This window comes from Dipteris shenzhenensis, chromosome 17 (genome assembly GCF_047967505.1).
Source record: "Dipteris shenzhenensis isolate YYH24624 ecotype China chromosome 17, Dip_SZ_1.0, whole genome shotgun sequence".
Taxonomy (NCBI): domain Eukaryota; kingdom Viridiplantae; phylum Streptophyta; class Polypodiopsida; order Gleicheniales; family Dipteridaceae; genus Dipteris; species Dipteris shenzhenensis.
The window spans coordinates 33,334,865-33,355,118 of record NC_141612.1 but is presented as its reverse complement, the minus strand read 5'-3'; the positions used below and the strand labels follow the sequence as shown (position 1 = coordinate 33,355,118).

At 43.0% G+C, this 20,254-nt stretch overlaps 1 protein-coding gene across 3 annotated transcripts; it reads right to left on the bottom strand.

Annotated features, from left to right (window-relative positions):
* Positions 1–1,689: 1,689 nt before the first annotated feature.
* Positions 1,690–5,241, bottom strand: LOC147892003 (pentatricopeptide repeat-containing protein At3g26782, mitochondrial-like). Of its 3 annotated transcripts, none has more exons than XM_087388969.1 (4): positions 4,910–5,241; positions 4,758–4,807; positions 4,470–4,654; positions 1,690–4,249 (listed from the first exon to the last, which is right to left on the bottom strand). In XM_087388969.1, exons 1-4 carry the CDS (start codon positions 5,076–5,078, stop codon positions 1,837–1,839), a joined length of 2,817 nt encoding a protein of 938 aa, XP_087245095.1. In that variant the 5' UTR covers positions 5,079–5,241; the 3' UTR covers positions 1,690–1,836. The 3 variants fall into 3 exon arrangements, with proteins under 3 accessions (XP_087245095.1, XP_087245096.1, XP_087245097.1); XM_087388970.1 differs by having other exon boundaries at positions 4,470–4,651; XM_087388971.1 differs by lacking the exons at positions 4,758–4,807; positions 4,910–5,241 and having other exon boundaries at positions 1,690–4,301; positions 4,470–4,605.
* Positions 5,242–20,254: the final 15,013 nt, after the last annotated feature.

Here is a 20,254-nt window from a genome sequence, read left to right as displayed (position 1 = left end):
TGTTGCTTTAATATCTTGCAGACACGGTTTTTTCCATACAGGTATGGTATGGATACCAAACGTTTGCAAATGTCTGAAAACAAGATGTATGAAATTTTTCAGACGTATGAAATTTCATACGTGACCAGAGCCCCAAAAAAAAAAGCAAAAAAAAGTTTTTGATGATAATAATGATCGTGATCATGATGAGGGAGAGGAAGAGGAAGAAGTTGACCATTGAGACTCTAGAGCCAGCATAATGAAGCTAGAGTGACTTTTGTAGCCTCATTCCTTTTTTGCAGCCTCATTTCTTTCTTGCCTAGGCTTTTAGAGTTTCCAGCTTTAATGCTTGAAAGTTGAAAGTTAAAACCATGGAAGTCTTTCCTAGACTCGTCTTTTAAAGTTTTAAGCCTCATGACTCTTCAATCCTTGATCATTGATATATTCGGCGACTGATGTATCATGAAGTGACAAGTCTTTCAATGTTTGTGAATCTAGATTCTGTAACTGTTGGTTTAAGATATATTTTTGGAATGCCCAAGTAGTTCAAACTTGAAACTTGTTAATAAAAGTTCCTTTACCTTATGTTTTGAAAGTATGAAAAATTTTAGGGCAGCTTATGGTTCAGCCAGGGGCATTTTTCCATACTTCCATACCAGTATGCATAGGCCGTATGGAAATGTATGGAAAAGACTATGCTTGCAGGTCTCATGCCCTGTAGTTGTTCTCATTTGGTGGCTCACAAGTGGAGCATTGACGTTCATATTCCAACAATCCAACTGCTGAAATCAGCTCAAGAAGCTATGCAAGAAGGCTGAAGAAGTAGGGAACTCGGAAAGAGGGACTCGCAGAGAGAGGGATTCATGGGGCTACTAAGAGGTAGCTTTGAGACGTTTTAGACAGAGTAATACACTGTTTGCAGCAGGGATCCAAGCATTCAGCCTGCTGCCACTTCATACACCGGTACGAAGGGCACTAAGTGGAGGGAAAGGGGGGTTTTGTTGCTACCCAATCTATTGTGTCATGTCCTCTCTTTTCATGCCACATGGATGAGGACATTTGACAGCCAGATCCAGGGTGGATCTGCTGCCCACATGCAGCCCTTAGATGCTGCCTTCATGCAGCCCACCATGCTGCCCACTTGCCTGCCAGTTTGCCACCCGTGTAACTGCACATAGAACTGAGATCTCCCCACAACTTCTGAGAAACTTTCTGCTCAGGAAAGCTTTGAATGATAGAGCGACAATAGAGATGCACAACTTGAATAAGCAACTGTGCAAACTAAAGAAACATCCTCAAAATAAATGCTCACCAAAACTCATTTCAGTGTCAATGAGTACTTTCAGTGTCTCCAGCACGGCCAAGGAAAATAATTGTAAAAAATATGTACGTGTTTGTATCCAAGAGATGTGGTTTTGCAGAGGTTTGAAATCACTTGCATTCAGCAGCTATCCTCTTCGCTTAGACCAAGAAAGTGAAAGTATTCAACAGACGTGCTTCTTCAAAGAACTTTGTTATTAGTACAGTCCCTTACAACAGCATGTCCCCTCCTTGAAATGATGGATACAAAACGCATCGGTCACTACAATTTCTCGCAATTCAATATCTGATATCATCTCGGCAACATTGTGGCAGTCAGTGCACATTCAAAGATTTTTTGCCACACGAATTGTTATGCCTTGAGGTGCAGCGCAGCACGGCCAAGGAAAATAATTGTAAAAAATATGTACGTGTTTGTATCCAAGAGATGTGGTTTTGCAGAGGTTTGAAATCACTTGCATTCAGCAGCTATCCTCTTCGCTTAGACCAAGAAAGTGAAAGTATTCAACAGACGTGCTTCTTCAAAGAACTTTGTTATTAGTACAGTCCCTTACAACAGCATGTCCCCTCCTTGAAATGATGGATACAAAACGCATCGGTCACTACAATTTCTCGCAATTCAATATCTGATATCATCTTGGCAACATTGTGGCAGTCAGTGCACATTCGAAGATTTTTTGCCACACGAATTGTTATGCCTTGAGGTGCAGCGATGAGCCCAAAGGCTATAGCTAATTTCTCAGAATGTCCACATAGTGTGTCTTCCTTGTCATTGTCTGACATGGACTCCAGAACTAAGTCCAACGGGGGCACATACCCTTGCTCCCTCATTTTCACACGTAAAGTTTTAAGCTTTTCATAAATATCATTTATTCGAGGGTGTGTGTTATCTCCAACGTTAAAATCATGTACTTCACTATCAATTTCAATAAATGCCTTAGCGGGCTTCTTCCATATATTAGCACATCTTCTCATATCTTCCACTCTCTCAGCATCAGCCCTGAGACCAGCATGCAAATAGATATTTGACATAAGCACATATCCTGAGGCACTTCCACCTTCCGCTGTTACAAAATGATCAAAGCAACGTGTTGCAAGACTCACATCACATTGTGTCCTGCAGGAACCGAGTAAAGAAGTCCACCCTACAATATTGGCCTGAAACGGAAGCGATTCAAGTAAGTCTTCTGCCTCTGTCAAGAAACCTCTCCGGCCAAGAAGATCAACCATAGTGTTATAATGGTCAAGCTTAGGGTCAATGCCATGCTCATCTCTCATATTCCTAAAGTGATTGTGTCCTTCATCCACAAGGCCAACACGACTGCAAGCTGATAGAATAGAAAGAAAAGTAACAGCATTTGGCTTCAGGCCTGTTTGCTGCATGGCCTCAAAATATTGTGATGCCATCACATAATTGCTATGCTGGGCATAACCTGTAATCAATGCACTCCATGTCACCACATCTCGCACTGGCATTCTGTCAAACACCATGCATGCATCCGCAAGACTCCCACATTTGGAATACATGTCGATGAGGGTGCTGCCAACAAACAAATCTGATTCGAACCCACCTTCAATAATCTGTGAGTGAATCTGCTTGCCCTGCTCTAGGGCAGCTACATTTGAGCATGCCTTCAAAAGACAGACATATGTAACATGGTTTGGCTCCAGGCCTGCCTTTTGCATTTTTGGGAAGAGTTGGAGAGCAGCCTGACCTTGACCATGCTGGACATACCCGTCTATCAATGCACTCCAAGTGATCACGTTGTGTTTTGGCAATCTTCCAAACACCAGGTGTGCATCCTCTAAGCTCCCACATTTGCTGTACATGTCAATAAGAATGTTGCCAACGAATAAATCGAGCTCAAACCCACTTTCAATTATGCGGATATGCATCTGTTTGCCCTGCTCTAAAGCAGCTATACTAGAACATGCTTGCAATAAGGAAACCCACAGGACCTTGTCGGGCTTGAGGCCAACCCCTTGCATTTGCTGGAAAAGTTGGAGGGCCTCCTGACCGAAGCCATGCTGGGCAAATCCTGCAACCATAGCACTCCATGTGACCAAGTTATGCATTGGTAATTTGTTGAACACAATACTCGCATTCTCAAGACTACCACATTTCGTGTACATATCAATGAGGGTGCTGCCAACAAATATATCAAACTTGAGCCCACTTTCAATTAGGTGCCCATGTACCAGTTTGCCCTGTGCAATGTCTGCTATGCTTGCACACACTTTCAAGAGGAGAGCAAATGTCGTGACGTCAGGTTGCAGACCCTCATGTTGCATCTGCTGGCAAAGTACAAGAGCCTCTTGACTTTGCCCATGTGCACTATACCCTGCAATCAAGGCAGTCCATGTAACCACATCTCGCTTCGGCAACCTGTCAAACACTGTTTGTGCATTTTGCATGCCCCCACATTTGCCATACATGTCTATGAGGGTATTGCCAACAAATATATCTGACTCCAATCCGCTTTCAACTATGTTGAAGTGGATCCGCCTGCCCTGTTCCAATGCCACTGTGCTCGCACACGACTTCAGGACTGCAACAAAGAGATGACCATCAGGTTTCACAGCAGACTTTTGCATTTGATGATACAGCTTGATAGCTTCCTCGTCCTGTCCAAGTTTGGCATGTGCAGTAATGATTGCACTCCATGAAAATACGTCTGGATTTGAAAGCTTGCTAAATACTTCCTTTGCTTCTGAGAGACTCTCACACATAGCAAACATGCGGATGAGGCAGCTCCCCAAAAAGGTGTCTGACTCTAATCCTTTTCTCATAATAAGAGAATGCAACTCCCTCCCGGCTGCGAAGTTCTCCTCTTTCATGCATCTCTGCAGCAGACCAAAGAGAATATTTGATGGAGCACGAATTCCTTGCTGCTCCATATTACCAACAGCTTGAAGTGCATCATTGAGCCGCCCCACATCACAGATCGTACTGTAAGCTCCAGAAGACACAAGAGCCAAAATAACCATCATTTCCTGGAATCCTGCATGATCGAGATCAAAAGTAGAAGCGATACACCGTGATTCAAAAGCAACTTACTAAGTGAAACACTCAACCTCAAATTTGAAATTTTGTTAACGAGCTTCCGCAAAAGACCCGTGTAGCACATTACAAGCTTCCGGTGTACTCAATAGATCAAAACTTTGTATACCTGAGGCAGTTTATGGCATAAGCATTCCGGCTGTCTCCTGCTCTTACTCCAGGATAGGCTTGGACGTCACCTTCCTGCTGCAAAGCGGATAGCTCTGATTCCAACAAAGAAGTGTTGCCGCATCTCTCAATCAACATCGCGTCTTTTACGGAACAATCAACAAATTCAGGGTGTTTTGAACTCTTCTGTAACAAACAAAGACGCTCATGTTGCAAGGCTCCAGCTGTAAACGGCATCTAGTTATGTGGAAATTCACATGATTTCCAAACATCAGGTGCTCATACTTACTCTTTTGAAACTGTTGACCCACCATAACTCGGGTGCCAAATTCGAAGTTTCTGAATACAAGAGACATGGCACGTCATAACCATTCAAAACGTTGTGGCATAACCGTGCGCAGGAAAGATAGATCTATATAAATTATGCATCCGAACACTCACCTTCCTTTCCGATGGTCACAGAACCCAAGCTACAGACTGCCCTGATAGGATATGAAAAAAGGTCAAGCTGGTGGCGAGGAAAGTTACGAGGTTCAACGGATTCGGGGAGGCCATCGGGAGGCATACATGCAGGCTTGAGGGGGATGGGAGAAGGACCCAAAATGGCCATTGGCTGAATGGGAAGCAAAAGAAGGGAAAAGCAAGGAATGGAGGCGAGGAAGGACAGCAAGCAAGAGGGCGTTCTTCTTCTTCTTCTTCTTCTTGAGTTCTTTGGGATAGATACTCTTCTGTTTTGTTCTGTTTTGTTTTGTTTTGTTTTCAGAGCCGGCTCTCTCTCTCTAGCCCACTACATGAATGGCCTAGTCACATTCATTTGGGTGTTTATAGACTCAGGCACCATAGGCATCGCGTGCATATCATCCATGCAAGAAGATTGCCGCCCACATCCAATGCATCATGGGCAAGCTCTTGGTGAGTAGACTTTTGTTGGTTCCAAGATTGAGTTCGATCCCCACGATTGACGCCTGATGACTCCATGAGAGCCCCGCCTTGTGGCCTCACAACGTGAATGATATTCAATCATTCATAAGGCCTACCCAAGATCAAAAAAGTAAACAAAAAGGAATCCAGTGAAAATGGTGTGGAATGGTGTGGAGGAAGACTCGAGGAGATGAAGGGGGGGGGAAAGAGAGAGAGAGAGAGAGAGAGAGAGAGAGAGAAGGGGGGTGTGGGAGAAAAGGTGGAGATAGTGTGTAAGACTTGAGGAGATAAAGAAGGGAAGAGAGAGAGAGAGAGAGAGAGAGAGAGAGAGAGAAAGTCAACCACTTTAAAGTCTTCATTCAAGTCCAATGAAGAAGAGCCAATAGGAAAAATGCACTTCCAAAAATTCAAGAAATGCCTAATTTCTGCTTTGCCCAAATTGCATCGTTGTTGCTAAGGCTACCTAAAGGGCATGCTAATTATTCTTCTCTTCTTCTTTTAGTCTATAAACACCCTTAGGCCCCGTACACACCAAAGCCACCCAAAGATGGGCAGTGATGTGAGGAGCTGGGCAAACGTAGGCAGTAGGGGTGTTGCACACCCTTGGTAGAATCCTAACGGTTGGTTCAATGTAGGTTTGGAGTGGATGTGCCCCTTGCGATGGACCATGAGTGTGTGAGTGGGTGGGTAGGTGTGAGGAAACCAAAAAAGGATGGGCGACGATGTGGCTCGATCAAAGTTTTAAAGTAGGTGAAACCCTCTACACATCACAAGGCCTCTTGCATTTCTTATGTTGTGCCCATGATAAGTAATTTCATGGGCAGTGGAGAGTTTCTGCCCGCCATTTAAAATCGTCAACAATGCATTAGATACTATACTTTTAAAGATTCTTGCTCTGGCGGTGTATAAACACCCTGTCCATTGAAGAATGCCACCTCTTGCCCTTACATTCAGCACACATTGGTGGGCGGGATCGGACGATGTGTACCAAGCCTTATTGCTACTTAGTACTAGGCACTTGACACTCACTAGACATTCATCTTTTTGTGTTGTTTTGAAAGCTGTCTTCCTCTCTAAGCACTCACACCCAATAGGCATTCCTCTTTTTGTTATTAGGTAACACTTAACAATTTGTTCGCTTCCCAGGCTCCAACTCTCTCTTGCGTACAACGACAATACTCTAGGCCGTCATGAGCACATGTGAGGGTTTCCCTTTTGATGGGGGGGGCTGTGAGCTATCCGCGCTGCCATGGCCTATCGACCCAATTTTAGCCAAAATGGACCCAATTGCCATTCCTGATGCATTTACATGCACATGAAATTTTGTATTCAAGTGTGGCTTCTAGAGTATTGGTGCTTTTATCACCCTCTGTTGCAAAGAATACTCTTGTGGATGTAGTGAGAAACTTGCCTCGGTTCTCAAAAAAGATTCCTTTCAAAACCATATTGGCCACTTTTTGAAAGTACTTTATTTTTTATAGGTCTATCTCCATGTGTAGTCCGACAGTGACCCATGTGTCTTGGGGATCTTGGAAGAACGACGACGGAGCCTTTACTTTTGATCAACTCCTTTTGGGAGCTTCATATGCATAAGCCTCACACTTGTGTCAACCAAGCATCTACCATCGGATTGTGTTCAAGTGATTCCATGAGAGAAGAGGGAGAATGGGGGAAGAGGGAAAAGGGAATGAGAGATGGGAATGTGGGTGAGATGAGGGAGGGAATGGTGAAGGGAGATAGTGGCAATCACAAAGCAATTAGCAAAGGCAACAAGAAGGGTCAAGTGTAAGATAATGTAGAGAAAGAGAGAGCTTCTATTCCCAATGTTGCAAGTACACAATGAAGACCAACTCAAACTTTTGTCCTTAAATACAATCCACCTTTTGAAGGGAGGGCTAACCCTTATACTCTCTTGTGCCTCTCTCATTCTCATATTACAAACACTTGGGCCGATACAGCTCTAGATATAGCTCCAAGGCAAATAGCATATGCTAATCCTCACACCCTCTCCTACATCTTTGCTTTGCTATTACAACATATGAAGTGTTAACCATTGTGATGGTTAACATGCCCCCCACTATCCATCCATGGATTGTGTTGGGTGCATGATGTCAAATTTTAGGGCATTGTTCATTATTCGGTACCGATCGAATGTCCTGTGATAGATGTAGCAAAATGAGTAGAGCGGCTTCCAAAAATGTGTCTCAAAACATAACTTCAAAGGTATGAATATCATGACCATGAAGCTTGTGGACATGTATGTACAGGTGCATGACTTGAGGGAATAAGGACCCCTCATTCAAGTTGAAAATAATTTCCACCCGGAGTCGTCGATGATTTTCTGCCGGTGGGTCTAGTGTAGGTATGTCTTGAAGCGAAATGATCACCAACCTGAAAGAATGCATCGTGGTGATGAATATAGGATCGGGGCCCCAGCAAAGGCAGTATTAAACTCCTCCATTTATTTGAGCTACCAAGGCCAAGGATGACCTAACTTCTAAAAAATCAAGCTTTGGGAAGTTGTAAGCAATAATCGAGTCAGCTACCCTCATTCGTTCAAAATTTGATTAGCTCCATCTGCAGCGTAGAGGCATATATGTGGGATTGATGCATCATTCTAGGCCCGCGCAACAATGAGTCCTAAAAAATGTTGCATGTCTCAAAAAGGGGACCCTCCATTGTGGTTGGAGGCCTACATCCGTATTGGTTCGGGGGACATGATTATAGTTGGGTCTATCATAGCCTCCCCTTGTTTATTGCTTATTCTATTGCTGCCAATTTTGGAAGCCTTGTTAGATCAAGTTTGTGAGTGCCCATACTTCCATGATATCTTTGCGGCTTAGGTAAAAGCTTTGAATTTTGCCTTTCCTCATGTTGACATATGCAACATCCTCGATCGTGCAAAAAGAAGGAATCGCCTCGTACCAAGTATCATGGTTGGGAGTTATCTCTTGGGGTTGCTAGTCCTCCTCTTCATGGTGGTGCTCATCCACCTCTTCTTGGCCTTCCTCCTCATATGGGCCTTCCCTGTCTAAGAAGAGCCTGGGCTTAAGGATTTTGTACCATTGAGTTGTGCGCATGTCTTTGAGTCCCTCCTGGCTGACCAATTGCTACTATGTATCTGTGGTATTGTGTTGTGAGGTGGATGGTTGTGATGGTTGGCCAGTGCCAATGACAATGGAATCGGGGTCATTGTTGGGTGTGGTGTCAAGTTGTGAGGTCGGTGGTGGCTGTGGTGCAGAGCTAAAGAGGGTCCAAGCCATATCCATATCCTCTTCCCTTACATTGATGGGTAGGCCACATGAGAGTCATCAAACTGGCTTATGTTGGTTTGAATCATTTTCTTTAGGGCTTTGAGGATATTGTTATATAGAACTATTATACCTGTAGGAGGATACCTTTTACTATTGGCCTAAAAAAGGCGGTTGAAAATGAATTTGGCATCACTGCGGCCATATCCTTGCGTCCATTCTAAGCTTCGACGTAGAATGTCAGGGTTTAAGGGAAGTCTTCTAAGGTAGTTGGTTTGATAAGTTCAAGCATAGGAGTATCATTAGTGAAGCCTAAAAATTCATGCAACACTCTCGCGATTGTAGACAATGGGAGGTAGAAAATTGTGAGAATGTCCACATCCTTGTCAAGAACTATATCTTTGTGGAAGTAGGCCATGATGGCGATTAGGGGGTGTGCTTGAGTTGACGTGCGGCGAAGGGTTCTTCTAAGTCATGCAATGTAAGAGCGTTATCAAAATTGATATTGTGTGGTAGTGCAGTGGCAGAGATGGTCTGGAAAAAGTAGTTGAAGGTGTCTTCAACTGTGCATGTAGTGAAGCAGAGTGTGGAGGCACATGTGGAGGCACATGATGACCTTCCAGTAGCCATTTGTGGAGGTTCCCACGCTCTTGCTATGGTGGTGTCGATGCCCTTGCTGCATGCAGGTCCATTTGTAAGGATATGATTTGTGGTTGCCACTATTGTATGATTGCATGCAGTCGTTTGATTAGCTTGGCCTATTAGGCCACCTTGACTTCCAAGACTTGTTTCTCCTCCTAGGCCCTTGTATATTGCTCCTAATCCATGGTCACCTAGGGCCTTGTAATCTTCCTGGAGCGTATCATTTCATGAGCATTCAGTGGCCAACTCCTCATGTGTCTATAGCAGCTTCCTTTCAAACTGTTTATTGATTTCTACAACATTCAACCTGCTAGCCTCTACGACCAGTCGGACCACCTTCTCAATCTATAAGGCCTTCTTCGATTCTAGGAGCTTGATGTTGGCCTTGGCTACTGCAAGATTCTGATGAATTGAAAATTATTGCCTTCATGCTAAGATGTTGCGAGCATTAACTGTCGTGGCCGTAATGGACTCTAATAATGCTAGCTCCTTCTATGCAGCCTGCCGGTCTTCATGAATTAACTTGTTATACCCCTCAACCATTGTGTAGGAACTAGGATGTGCAGAATTCCATAGCTTAATGATATATGCTTGGGCGGTAAGGGGGCTATAGCAGCTGGTGTCTGAGGCTTTGTACTGGTTGCCTTAGCTACGATGGAGGATTCGCTCTTATGTCATATCAATAATCTCCTTGCCATCCCCAATGGGTCTCTTTAGCCGCTGGCGTTCTCTGCAGAGCTTTTCTATATTTTCTGCCTCCCTCTTGCCAGCTTCTTCCTCTCTGATCCTTTGAAGCTCTTCTTGTCTCTTTTAGGTCGCTTCCTCATCCTGTATGCTTTAGGCTTCTGCCTCCTCTTGCTATCATTTGACGGCCTCTTCCTTTTGTTGCCTTTTAGCAGTTGCTTCCTCCTGTGCCTGTTGGCTAGGCTCCTCCCTTCTCTTTGTGGGTGACAACTTTGTTGGTGTAGACCTGGTAGCTGGGACTGATACAAAAGTAACATCTCTGGCCACATCGATGGATGGGCATTATGAACATTGGATTTCCAATTTTTTCCCCGTGTGTGCAGATACTGACCAATTCCCTGTAAAAGAAATCTATCCAGTTGGTTTCTTCTGATTCGTGAAGGTGGGCCAATAGATTATGCAACACCACACTATGATGCTCCATCAACTATATCTGTGCGAGAAGAGTGACTACCCGAGCTGCTTTTGCCAATGGGACATTCTGGATTAAGTTTGTAGGGACACCACCCCTATGTACCTTTGCATTGTAATTGATCACCCTCACAAGCCGCTTCTCCATATTCCTCAACTTTGCAAATGGCTAGAAGATGATGGGGAGGCCGAATGCACGTCGGACTATTTCCACTGTGAAATGCTAGTGGTGGTACTCGCCATTTGCATGAAGCTAGCTTGTCATGCTTGTGGACTGATTGTCCCTGTCTCTTCCACCTGCCTGCAAATTAAGATGGCAAGGGAGCCTCTTTTTCACTTTATGCAACCCGATTGCTTGGATGAGGGGTACCACATCTAGATCCTAAAGAGCTTGATAGGCATTGCCGTTGTGGTAGTACAAGTGGTAGTCCTTGGTGTTGCACTTGTACTAAGAATGAATGATTACTCCTTGGATCTACTCGAGCTATACTTGCTAGAGTGGAGAAAACTATGTGACTTTTACTACATCTTATAAGAAATTTTGCACATCCTCCATATCTAAGATACATCACTTCTAGAGTGTGCGAGTAGTAGATTATTGTGCCGATGTCTCTGGCACATGTGTAGCCACTTGCACAGATGGATCCCGCTCCATTTGACCTGGGAGGGAGGTGGAAAGAGTGCAGGAAGATGAGGCAGTGATGAATGATGGGAAGGCTAACGAGAATTCATTGGTGGGGTCGAGTTCCTCTATTGAGAAGAGACCTTGAGCGCTAATGGAACATAAGCAGGTGGTGGACATGAAGTACGAGTGTGAGCTGGAGTGATTTTGGAAGTTTTTGGAGGCTTTGAAAATTAGGAAAATTTTTAAAAGAGTTCAGGTACACTTCTAAGTGAGGACTTACACCTAGTAATGTAGTGGATCAGCATTAGCATTAGCATAGTGACTAGCGTTATTAAAGCAACACCTTGCGTTAGCAGGAGATTAGAGCAGTGACTCAGCATTAATAAAGAAATGGGTCAATGTTAATATAGCAACGGGTGGCATTAGCATTATGGCGTGTCGCTATGTTAGGAGTCGGGGCGTTAGCAGCGAGTGGCATTAGTAAAGCAACAACTTGCGTTAGCTTTAGTGTAGCGAGTTGTGAGTCATTGTGCTAGGCATATAGTAGCAATTGAGTCAGTCGTTGCATTATCAACCTGCGTTAGCCTTAAAGTAGCAACTTGATTTTGTGGGCCCTTTTTAGGAATCTGACTGACTGGCTGACCTCCCTGGGCTTCACCTAGGTGAGTGTGAGTGCATGTGGAGTGATATGGTGGGTGAGCCAATGAAATGTTGACTTTGTCGTTGTGTGACTTTGGCCGCGTGCTCGTTAGTGACCCTATGATTGGAGTGCCTGCGAGCTTGTGGACCCTAATCATTTAGTTGGACAACACTAAATCTTGATTGATGGTAGGGACTCTATTTTCATCTAAAGATGAGTTGGACTCGAACACTCCCTATTTTCACCTATAATGCCAACTCGCTATTCTCACCTAGACAGAATGCATGGATGGTGAACTGGAGTTTCTAGTACTTGAAGTTCCTAGCATCTCTCCAAGCCATGTACTTGCCCAATGCACTGATAAAGAGTGTGAAGAGCTGCATCCTTGAGGTATGCATGAACGGCATTGCTAGCTTGTTAGTATCAAATTGCCTTGGTCAAACACCCTCCTCAATTGGTAGTAGGACAGCTTGGAGTTTGGCATAGACTTGAGGAATCCTTCGAGTTTGTGTGGTACTGGTGAGAGGATCAATGCTTGCATCCAATGGCACAGAAGCAATGTTAGGTTCTTATGGGTTTGCCCACTTTTTCGGTGTAGGTTCTTGTGGGACTATTACATTCCTTGCTGATACTGAGGCAAAAGTAGAGGCTATCTTTGGTGGGTGGGATTTGGAACCTAGCGAGCCTCACTTTTTCCTTTTATAGCTTCTTGTGTTGCCGTACCATTTTTTGGGATAGGTTCTTGTGTGACTACTGTGGTCACCTGTATAGTTGTCTCTCGTAGCATAACTACGAGAGGATACAAGGGAGTTCCCTGTGGTCACATCTTAGCTAAATTTTCCCTTGAGGGTCCAACAGTAGGTTCTTATGTGTCTAACTCATTTTTAGAGGTAGGTTCTTGTGGCACTACTGCGGTCCTTGCCGTAGATGACATTAGAAGTTGCTTGGCATTAATAGGAGATTTATTGGGGTACAGGGTTGTCGTAGCCTAAGTTTTGGTCACTCATATGACGTTGTTACCTTTGTAAAAACCTTGATCCTCTAGCAACTTCTTGGGGACACACCTGGGGTGGCACTTCTATTTCCCCTTGATTGTCTTGCATCTTCACAAACTAGATATCCTAGGATGTGTAACTTGAACCTTCGTTGGTGTAGGAAGTGGGTGGAGAGGTGAAGCTGCATAATGGATGATCTTCCATAGACCGTGAGGTTGAGGGTAGAAGTGTTTCTTTTGGATGCCGGTAAGAGCTCTTTCCTTTGGATGTACTAGCCATTGGTAGATGGATGAGATGGTTGTTGATCCATTGTTGCTTGTAATTAAATCTGCAAGGGGATCACATTATTGCATGGATATTGTTGTCGCTGGAATAGCATCCGAAGCAAATGAAGAAGCTTCCACCGATGCTAGGGGACTCATGGACTTCTTGGTGGGTATCTGGATCACAAGAGGCATTGGACCTAAGGCCTTATTGTCGATTGAGATGATAGAGGTGTGGCAATCGTTGGTTAGAGTCGCAGTGCATTCCCACCAATTGATTTGGCATTTAACCGCCCAACACCAAGTCCTTTCGAGGATAACCTATTCATCCATAGCACCTGTAGGCATCACATAGCCATGCTGTGGTCATTAACTAATATATGCAAATTAATACAACCTATCACAAGTGAGATTTTTCCATTATTAACACGCACCATGGTAGACGTGGGTTCCAGGGTTACCTTGAACTTCAAAAGCTACGTGCACATCTTGTACAAAATCAGATTATGGCTTGCACTAGGATCGACGAAGGCTTCTGCACAGTAAATAGTGTTCCTACAAAACTGGAAGTTTGCTTTTACCCTAGTAGGGGCAATGGTGATATCTTCTATGGGGTGTAACCCTTCCATGGATGCCTTGCAGATAGTTATCAGCCTTAAGTTCTTTGCATTGACCTCCCATGTCCTAGCTTCCTTTATTGCTTGTTGATTCATTCAGGCAATGTGTAGTCTCAACGGTGACTCACGTGTCATGGGGATCTTGAAGGAATGCCAATGGAGCCTCCACTCCAAGCTACTTCTTGTAGAGCAATGCAAAGCACGGGTCATCCGCATGTGTCACTCAAGTGGCTCTCAGATTGTTGCAATGTATTTCCACGAGAGAAAGAGAAAAGGGGGAGAAGGAAGAAGAGAGGGGAGAAGGGAGGGCGAAGGAGGAGGGAAGGGGAGAGTGAAGGGGGATGGAATGGCAAACCATAAGGCACTACAAGGGAAACAAGAGAACATCCAAAGACACTCTTAGAAGAGAAGAGGGAGCTTGTATTCCAAACTTGTGCATACAATAATGAAGACCAAAGTCAACCATTTGGCCTTTTATACAAGTCACCTTTTGAAGGGAAGGCCAACCCTTTTCCTTTTTGCACATCTTTACATTCATAAGACTCTTGGGCCCATAGGGTGCCAAGGCATCTTTACTATCCTTTCCATCTCTCCTCTATTGTTCCACTCTTTGTGTGTCGGAAATAGCACTTGTGTTAGCCGTATAAAAGTGCTTGGGACAATCTTGGCATTAGGAGGTGGTCCTAGCCGGGGGGTCCCAAATAGTGCTTGTGTTAACCTTGCTCCTCTGAGTCCTAAGCCATTTGAGGCTCAAAACCTGGAGTGGTGAGGCCGATCTTGAGCCATTTGTGGCTCAAACCCTGTAAGGCTTGTAACCGCTTGGGTTATTTGTGGCTCAAACACTGAGAAGCCTGCAACTGGACTCACTCCTTGGCTATAGTCGTTGAAGTAAATCATGAAGCCTAATTACCTCTAATCACTCACGCACTAGCTAAAATACCTATACTAAACAAAAAAGAGCAAAAAACAACAACTTTTGATGCATAGATGAAAGATTTCTGCAAGTTGGGTTGTTCACTCTTAAGAACCATTTCCAAATTGAGCTTCTATCACCATTTTTCAGTGTTTTTGTTAGGATTTTCTATCACACCCTTAGCAATCTTAGAAACTACCTTCCTATCATGTCAAAACACTAACAAATATAAAAAACAAGTTTCCCATGCTCAAAAATGCTTTCCAACAGAAAATGACAGTTTTCCTCTCTTTTCTCTCATCCAAACTCACACTTCCTTTCTCATTCCTCTCCTACAACTCCACTATAACAAAGCTCCAAGTTCAGCTTGAAGCAATGTGCAATGGGTAGATTACAAAAGAAAGCAAATGCAATGCAAAAGCATACCTTGAACTCCTTGACAGCAACGCCAAAGATGTGTAGTCTCAATGGTGAGTCACGTGTCATGGGGATCATGGAGCCTCCACTCCAAGCTACTCCTTGTGAGAGAAATGCAAAGCATGAACCATCCGCATTTGTCACTCAAGCAGCTCCCAGATTGTTGCAATGTGTTTCCATAAGAGAAAGAGGGAAGGGGGAGAAGGGAGAAGAGAGGAGACAAGGAAGGGAGAAAGAGAAGGGAAGAGGAGAGTCAAGGGGAATGGAGTGGCAAACACAAAGGCACTACAAGGGAAACAAGAGAACACCCAAAGACACTCTTGGAAGAGAAGAGGGAGCTTGTATTTCAAACTTATGCATACAACAATGAAGACCAAAGTCAACCATTTGGCCTTTTATACAAGTCACCTTTTGAAGGGAGGGCCAACCCTTTTCCTTTTTGCACTCTCCCTTTCTTTACATTCATAAGGCCTTGGGCCCGTAGGGTGCCAAGGCATCTTTACTATCCTTTCCATCTCTCCTCTCTATTGTTCCACTCTTCATGTTTCAGAAATAGCACTTGTGTTAACCATATAAAAGTGCTTGGGACAATCCTAGTGTTAGGAGGTGCTCCTAATTGGGTCCTAAATAGCGCTTGTATTAACCTCGCGCCTCTGAGTCCTAAGCCATTTGAGGCTCAAAACCCATTTACGAGGCTCAAAACTTGGAGTGACGAGACTGATCTTGAGCCATTTGTGTCTCAAACCCCGTAAGGCTTGCAACCGCTTGGGTTATTTGTGGCTTAAACCCTGTGAAGCCTGCAACTGTACTCCCTCTATGGCTACAACTGTTGAAGTAAATCATGAAGCCTAATCACCTTTAATCACTCATTACCCTACATTTTGTGATTGTACTCTGTGGATGTTAACAGGCAACTTCTTTCCTTCTCCTTTTATTAAGGGCGGGCAATCACAGCGTAGTTCTAGATGAATCTACGATAGTAGCCCGTGTGCCCAGTGAATTTTTGTATGCCCTTTGCATTGGTGGGTGGGGATAATTCTAGGATAAGTTTGATCTTGTTCTAATCTGTGGAGATCCCATTCTTGGAGAGTACATGTCCAAGCATAACCCCATGTTTCACCCAAAACTGGCATTTCAAGGGGTTGAGGGAGATTTGGTAAAGATGGCATCTTTCGAACACTAGTCTCAGATACTTGAGGTGATCATCCCAATTGGAATGAACACACAAGTCATCTAAGAACACCTCTAGAAAGTCCCTTAGATACTCCTTGAAGGATGTAATCATTACTTTGGCATGTCGTGGGAGCATTCGTGACCTAAAGAGCATCACATTGGAGGCATATACTCCCCATTCTATGGTGAATGCAAGTTTGTTCTAATCCTATGGTGCTAAAGACACCTGGTTGTATGAAGGTATTTCTCCATGGCATGATGAAAAGGATAGGGTAAGAGAGGCACACACATGTAGATGGGATGTAAGCCTAGTCAGCCATAATGAATACCCTAACCCTACACTTGAGAAGCAATGCCTTGCAGAAGCCCTTGCCTACCCTAGAAAAGGTGGACGAGATAGTCTCAAATAGCACATCAGTGGGAAGGTCACTATTTCATCATAAGATGTTGAAGAGGATCCTATTTGGCACCAAGCTATAGGTGAGGATCACATGTCCTTTTATGGGTTTGAAGAACCATAGTCTAAAGGCCGAGAGTTGATCGAACAATCTCAGGATGTGGTAGGCTCGCTGCATTCTTGTCCACAGAGGTAAAGATGTGCATAGCTGCTCTGTTAAGAGGGAACCCCATCCTTTGGAGAGAGATCTCCAATTGGATGAATGGACAAAAGGTCACTCGAGTGGAAGTGTCCCACCGAGGTAGTCTAAGCCCCCATAGAAGAGCCAAATTTGCTAAAGATACTAGTAGTTTGCCTAGCGAAAGGATTGACTAGGCCGGGATAAGACAAATCAAACCGTCCAATAGAATTAGAGAATGACTCCCTCAGATGCGAGGCTATAGTGGAAGGTGTGGGGGATTTGGGGTCTTATAGAGCTGGAATCAGGTGCCATGGTGGCCCCAGGATTTGAATTCTCCCCCATTTCAGCATCAAATCTCATGGTGTCCTCTGAACTTGAGGACTTTGTGTGTGTGGGACCGTGCACTGAATATGAATTTAGGTTGAGATCTCGAATAAAACTAATAGTGTGGTGGTTGACAGACTGGCTAGGATGTTGTTTGAAGCACTATCGTTCAGCTCTGGGTCAATACCTATCACCCGACCAGACCTCAGGTGCATGTGTTTCTTACTCAGCTTGGTAGACTAGTCAGAATCAATCACTGGGCCCTTAATGTAGCAATCGCCATGTTAGCCTTATAGCAGCGACTTCATGAGTGCTGTGTTAGCCTTATGACAACAATGTTGCATTGGCTCTATGGTAGCGTCTCTTAATGCATCGAGTCCTCTCAGTGGGTAGTTAAAGCAACAACTGGTATAGTAGAGATAATGGTTGATTAACACAATAGGTCAGATATTGCAATGACTCCTGATGCAGCAAGTTGAGAGTCACTGTGTTATCAGTCAGTCGTTGCTTTAACACTAAAGCAATAACTCATAGTCTGAATATGTTGGTGGTTGGTTTTTGGTACTTATTGTGGATTTCTGAGTTTCCATGCAGGGTTTGTGAGCACAAGGGAATGCTATGCTACCTATTTTGCCTACTCAAACCAAAAAACACGAAAAACAACAACTTGAAAGCGTTAAATAGAAGGTTTCTGAAGGGGGTGGCTAAGAACTCACTCACGCCTCAACTAAATGTAATTCAACCTCATTATTTAGTGTTTTTGAGTGAGATTTGACACCACACACACTTTAGAAATCACCCAAACTAGATATTAAGATTTGACAACAAAAAGCAATAAAAAACAAGCTCAAATGCATTAAAAACACCCTATGGATAGAAATGATAGTCTTTACAAACACACACTTTCGTCCTTCAATCCCATCCTATACACCACTAACAACACTCCTAGTTAAGCTATAAGCATCGTGCAATGGGAGGGTAATGGCATAAAGCTTATGCAATACAAAAGCATACCTCAAACTCCTTGGCAGTGGCACCAAAAATGTATAGTCGGAGGGTGACTCACGTGTCATGGTGATCTTGGAAGAATGCCGATGGAACCTCTACTTCTAATCAACTCCTTATGGGAGCTTTGTATGCACAAGCCTCGCACTTGTGTCACCCAAGCGTCTACCGAATTGTGCTGAAATGATTCCATGAGAGAGAAGGGAGAATGGGGGAAGAGGGGAAGGGAAATGTGGATGAGATGAGGGAGGGAATCATGAAGGGGGCAACTAGCAAAGGAAACAAGAAGACTCAAGTTCAAGAGAATGTAGAGAAAGAGAGAGGTTCTATTCCCAATGTTGCAAGTACACAATGAAGACCAAAGTCAAACTTTTGGCCTTAAATACATTCCACCTTTTGAAGGGAGGGTTAACCCTTGTACTCTCTTGTGCCTCTCTCATTCTCATATTGGGCTCATACAGCTCCAAGGCAAATAGCATATGCTAATCCTCACACCCTCTCCTACATCTCCACTTTGCTATTACACATTGCTATTACACAATAGGGACTAATAACCATCAATGGTGGCAGCAGTTAACACTCCAAAAACCATTGATTTTACAAAAGAGCACAAATTTACATAATGCAACATTTCAAGTGGACTAAATACAAGTAGTTAGACTTTCATACTTCACTACACATAACCCTCACCTTTGAAACACATAACAAATTATGATTACTTTATTGGATTATAAGAAATATTTTAGATCCACAAAACTACCCTACCCTAAGAATCCATCATCGTTGGGTGGTACTGAAAATATTTTTTTTTAGTTCTATCTCAAAAAACAATTGATTCTACAAAAGAGAGTTATGCAACTTTTCAAAGTGGACTAAATAAATATAGTGAAGTTTTCATACTTAACTACACCATTCATAGGACATCTTCACTATGGAAACTTATTTCAAAGCAAATGAATGCCAAAGATCTTTCTTATGACATAAGTCATTAATAACAACATCAAATTGCATCACATAGTTTTTTTCCCTTTTAAAAAAAAATAAGAATAACAACTCATAACATGACAAGAATAGCATAAAGGTGTGTCATTAGGATTTTTATTAATTGATTTTGTTAAAAGAAGAAAATACGACACAATTTGATGCTATTATAGAGTTGTGTCATAAATAATGACAAAACTCGATGCTATTATTGAGTTGTCATAAGTGGTGACACAACTTGATAACATCATGGAGTTGTGTCATAAGTTATGACACAACTTCATAACAACATTGAGTTTTATGATGAGTTATAACACAACTCCATGTTGTTATTGAGTGTTGTGTCATAACTTATGACAAAACACAACATGATAATAGCATCAATTTGTGTCATATATCTATATTGATCTAAGAATAGGGGAGGTACATCGCCATGCTCTTGTGCTCTAAACAAAAATCATAACTCTTGTAGGCTTCCAATTGCAATATAGAGGTTAATTTAATGCAATTCCAGTTGCAAATGAAACAACTCCTCTTCCTACATAACTAGAAGTTATGATTCATGCACAAACAAGAGAAATGTATTTGGGTGCATGAAGGTCTCATTAATGATAGGAGTGACTTGCAAAAATGTAGATAGGAAGTGTGCAAGGCATAAAGGTTGTTTACATGATTGGAATACTTGCAAAGGATGATCCCCTTGGCCATTTATTTTGTATTGAAAAGGTGATTGGTTTGGTTAGATTAAAATCTGGAGCTATTGATTCCCCTGAGATGCATTGACAAGAGTCATGACACATACAAAGGAAAGTACACCCCTGAAATGGTGGCAAATGCTTCTAGCAAGGGAAAGTGAAGAGGGGTAAAAAATAAGTCTCATGTAAGTGTTGTTCTTGATGAGGTTGACACGCTTATTTATTATTTCAATTAATCAATTTTGGACATATTTGCACAAGGCCATAATTGACATCATCAAATAGAAGTTGCCCTCAAAGAATTGCATTGATAAAAATGGACCCTCTTCTGGAGTTTACTTGAAGTAGCATTGGGATTGCACAGGGATAAGGACATTGTGATTGTTGATAGTTTTGAAGATGATATATCATCTACTTCATTCATTGTGAGGAACTCAGGGATGTGGATATAGATGAGATTGAATACTTTATGATTTCTAAGATATTTTATATGATTGTTGGACTAGGAATATACAAAATTTATATGTTAAAGAATGGGTATTGGCTTCTTTCATTTTAATATGGAGTATAAATAATTGATATGATTGTTGG

Excerpts from the sequence above, each read along its gene's own strand:
- LOC147892003 (XM_087388969.1), bottom strand. The coding sequence starts at position 5,078 with ATGGCCATTTTGGGTCCTTCTCCCATCCCCCTCAAGCCTGCATGTATG. Across the intron at positions 4,655-4,757 it reads GGGTCAACAGTTTCAAAAGA|AAGAGTTCAAAACACCCTGA; the intron begins GTAAGTATGAGC and ends TGTTTGTTACAG. Across the intron at positions 4,250-4,469 it reads TATGCCATAAACTGCCTCAG|TACGATCTGTGATGTGGGGC; the intron begins GTATACAAAGTT and ends TGGAGCTTACAG.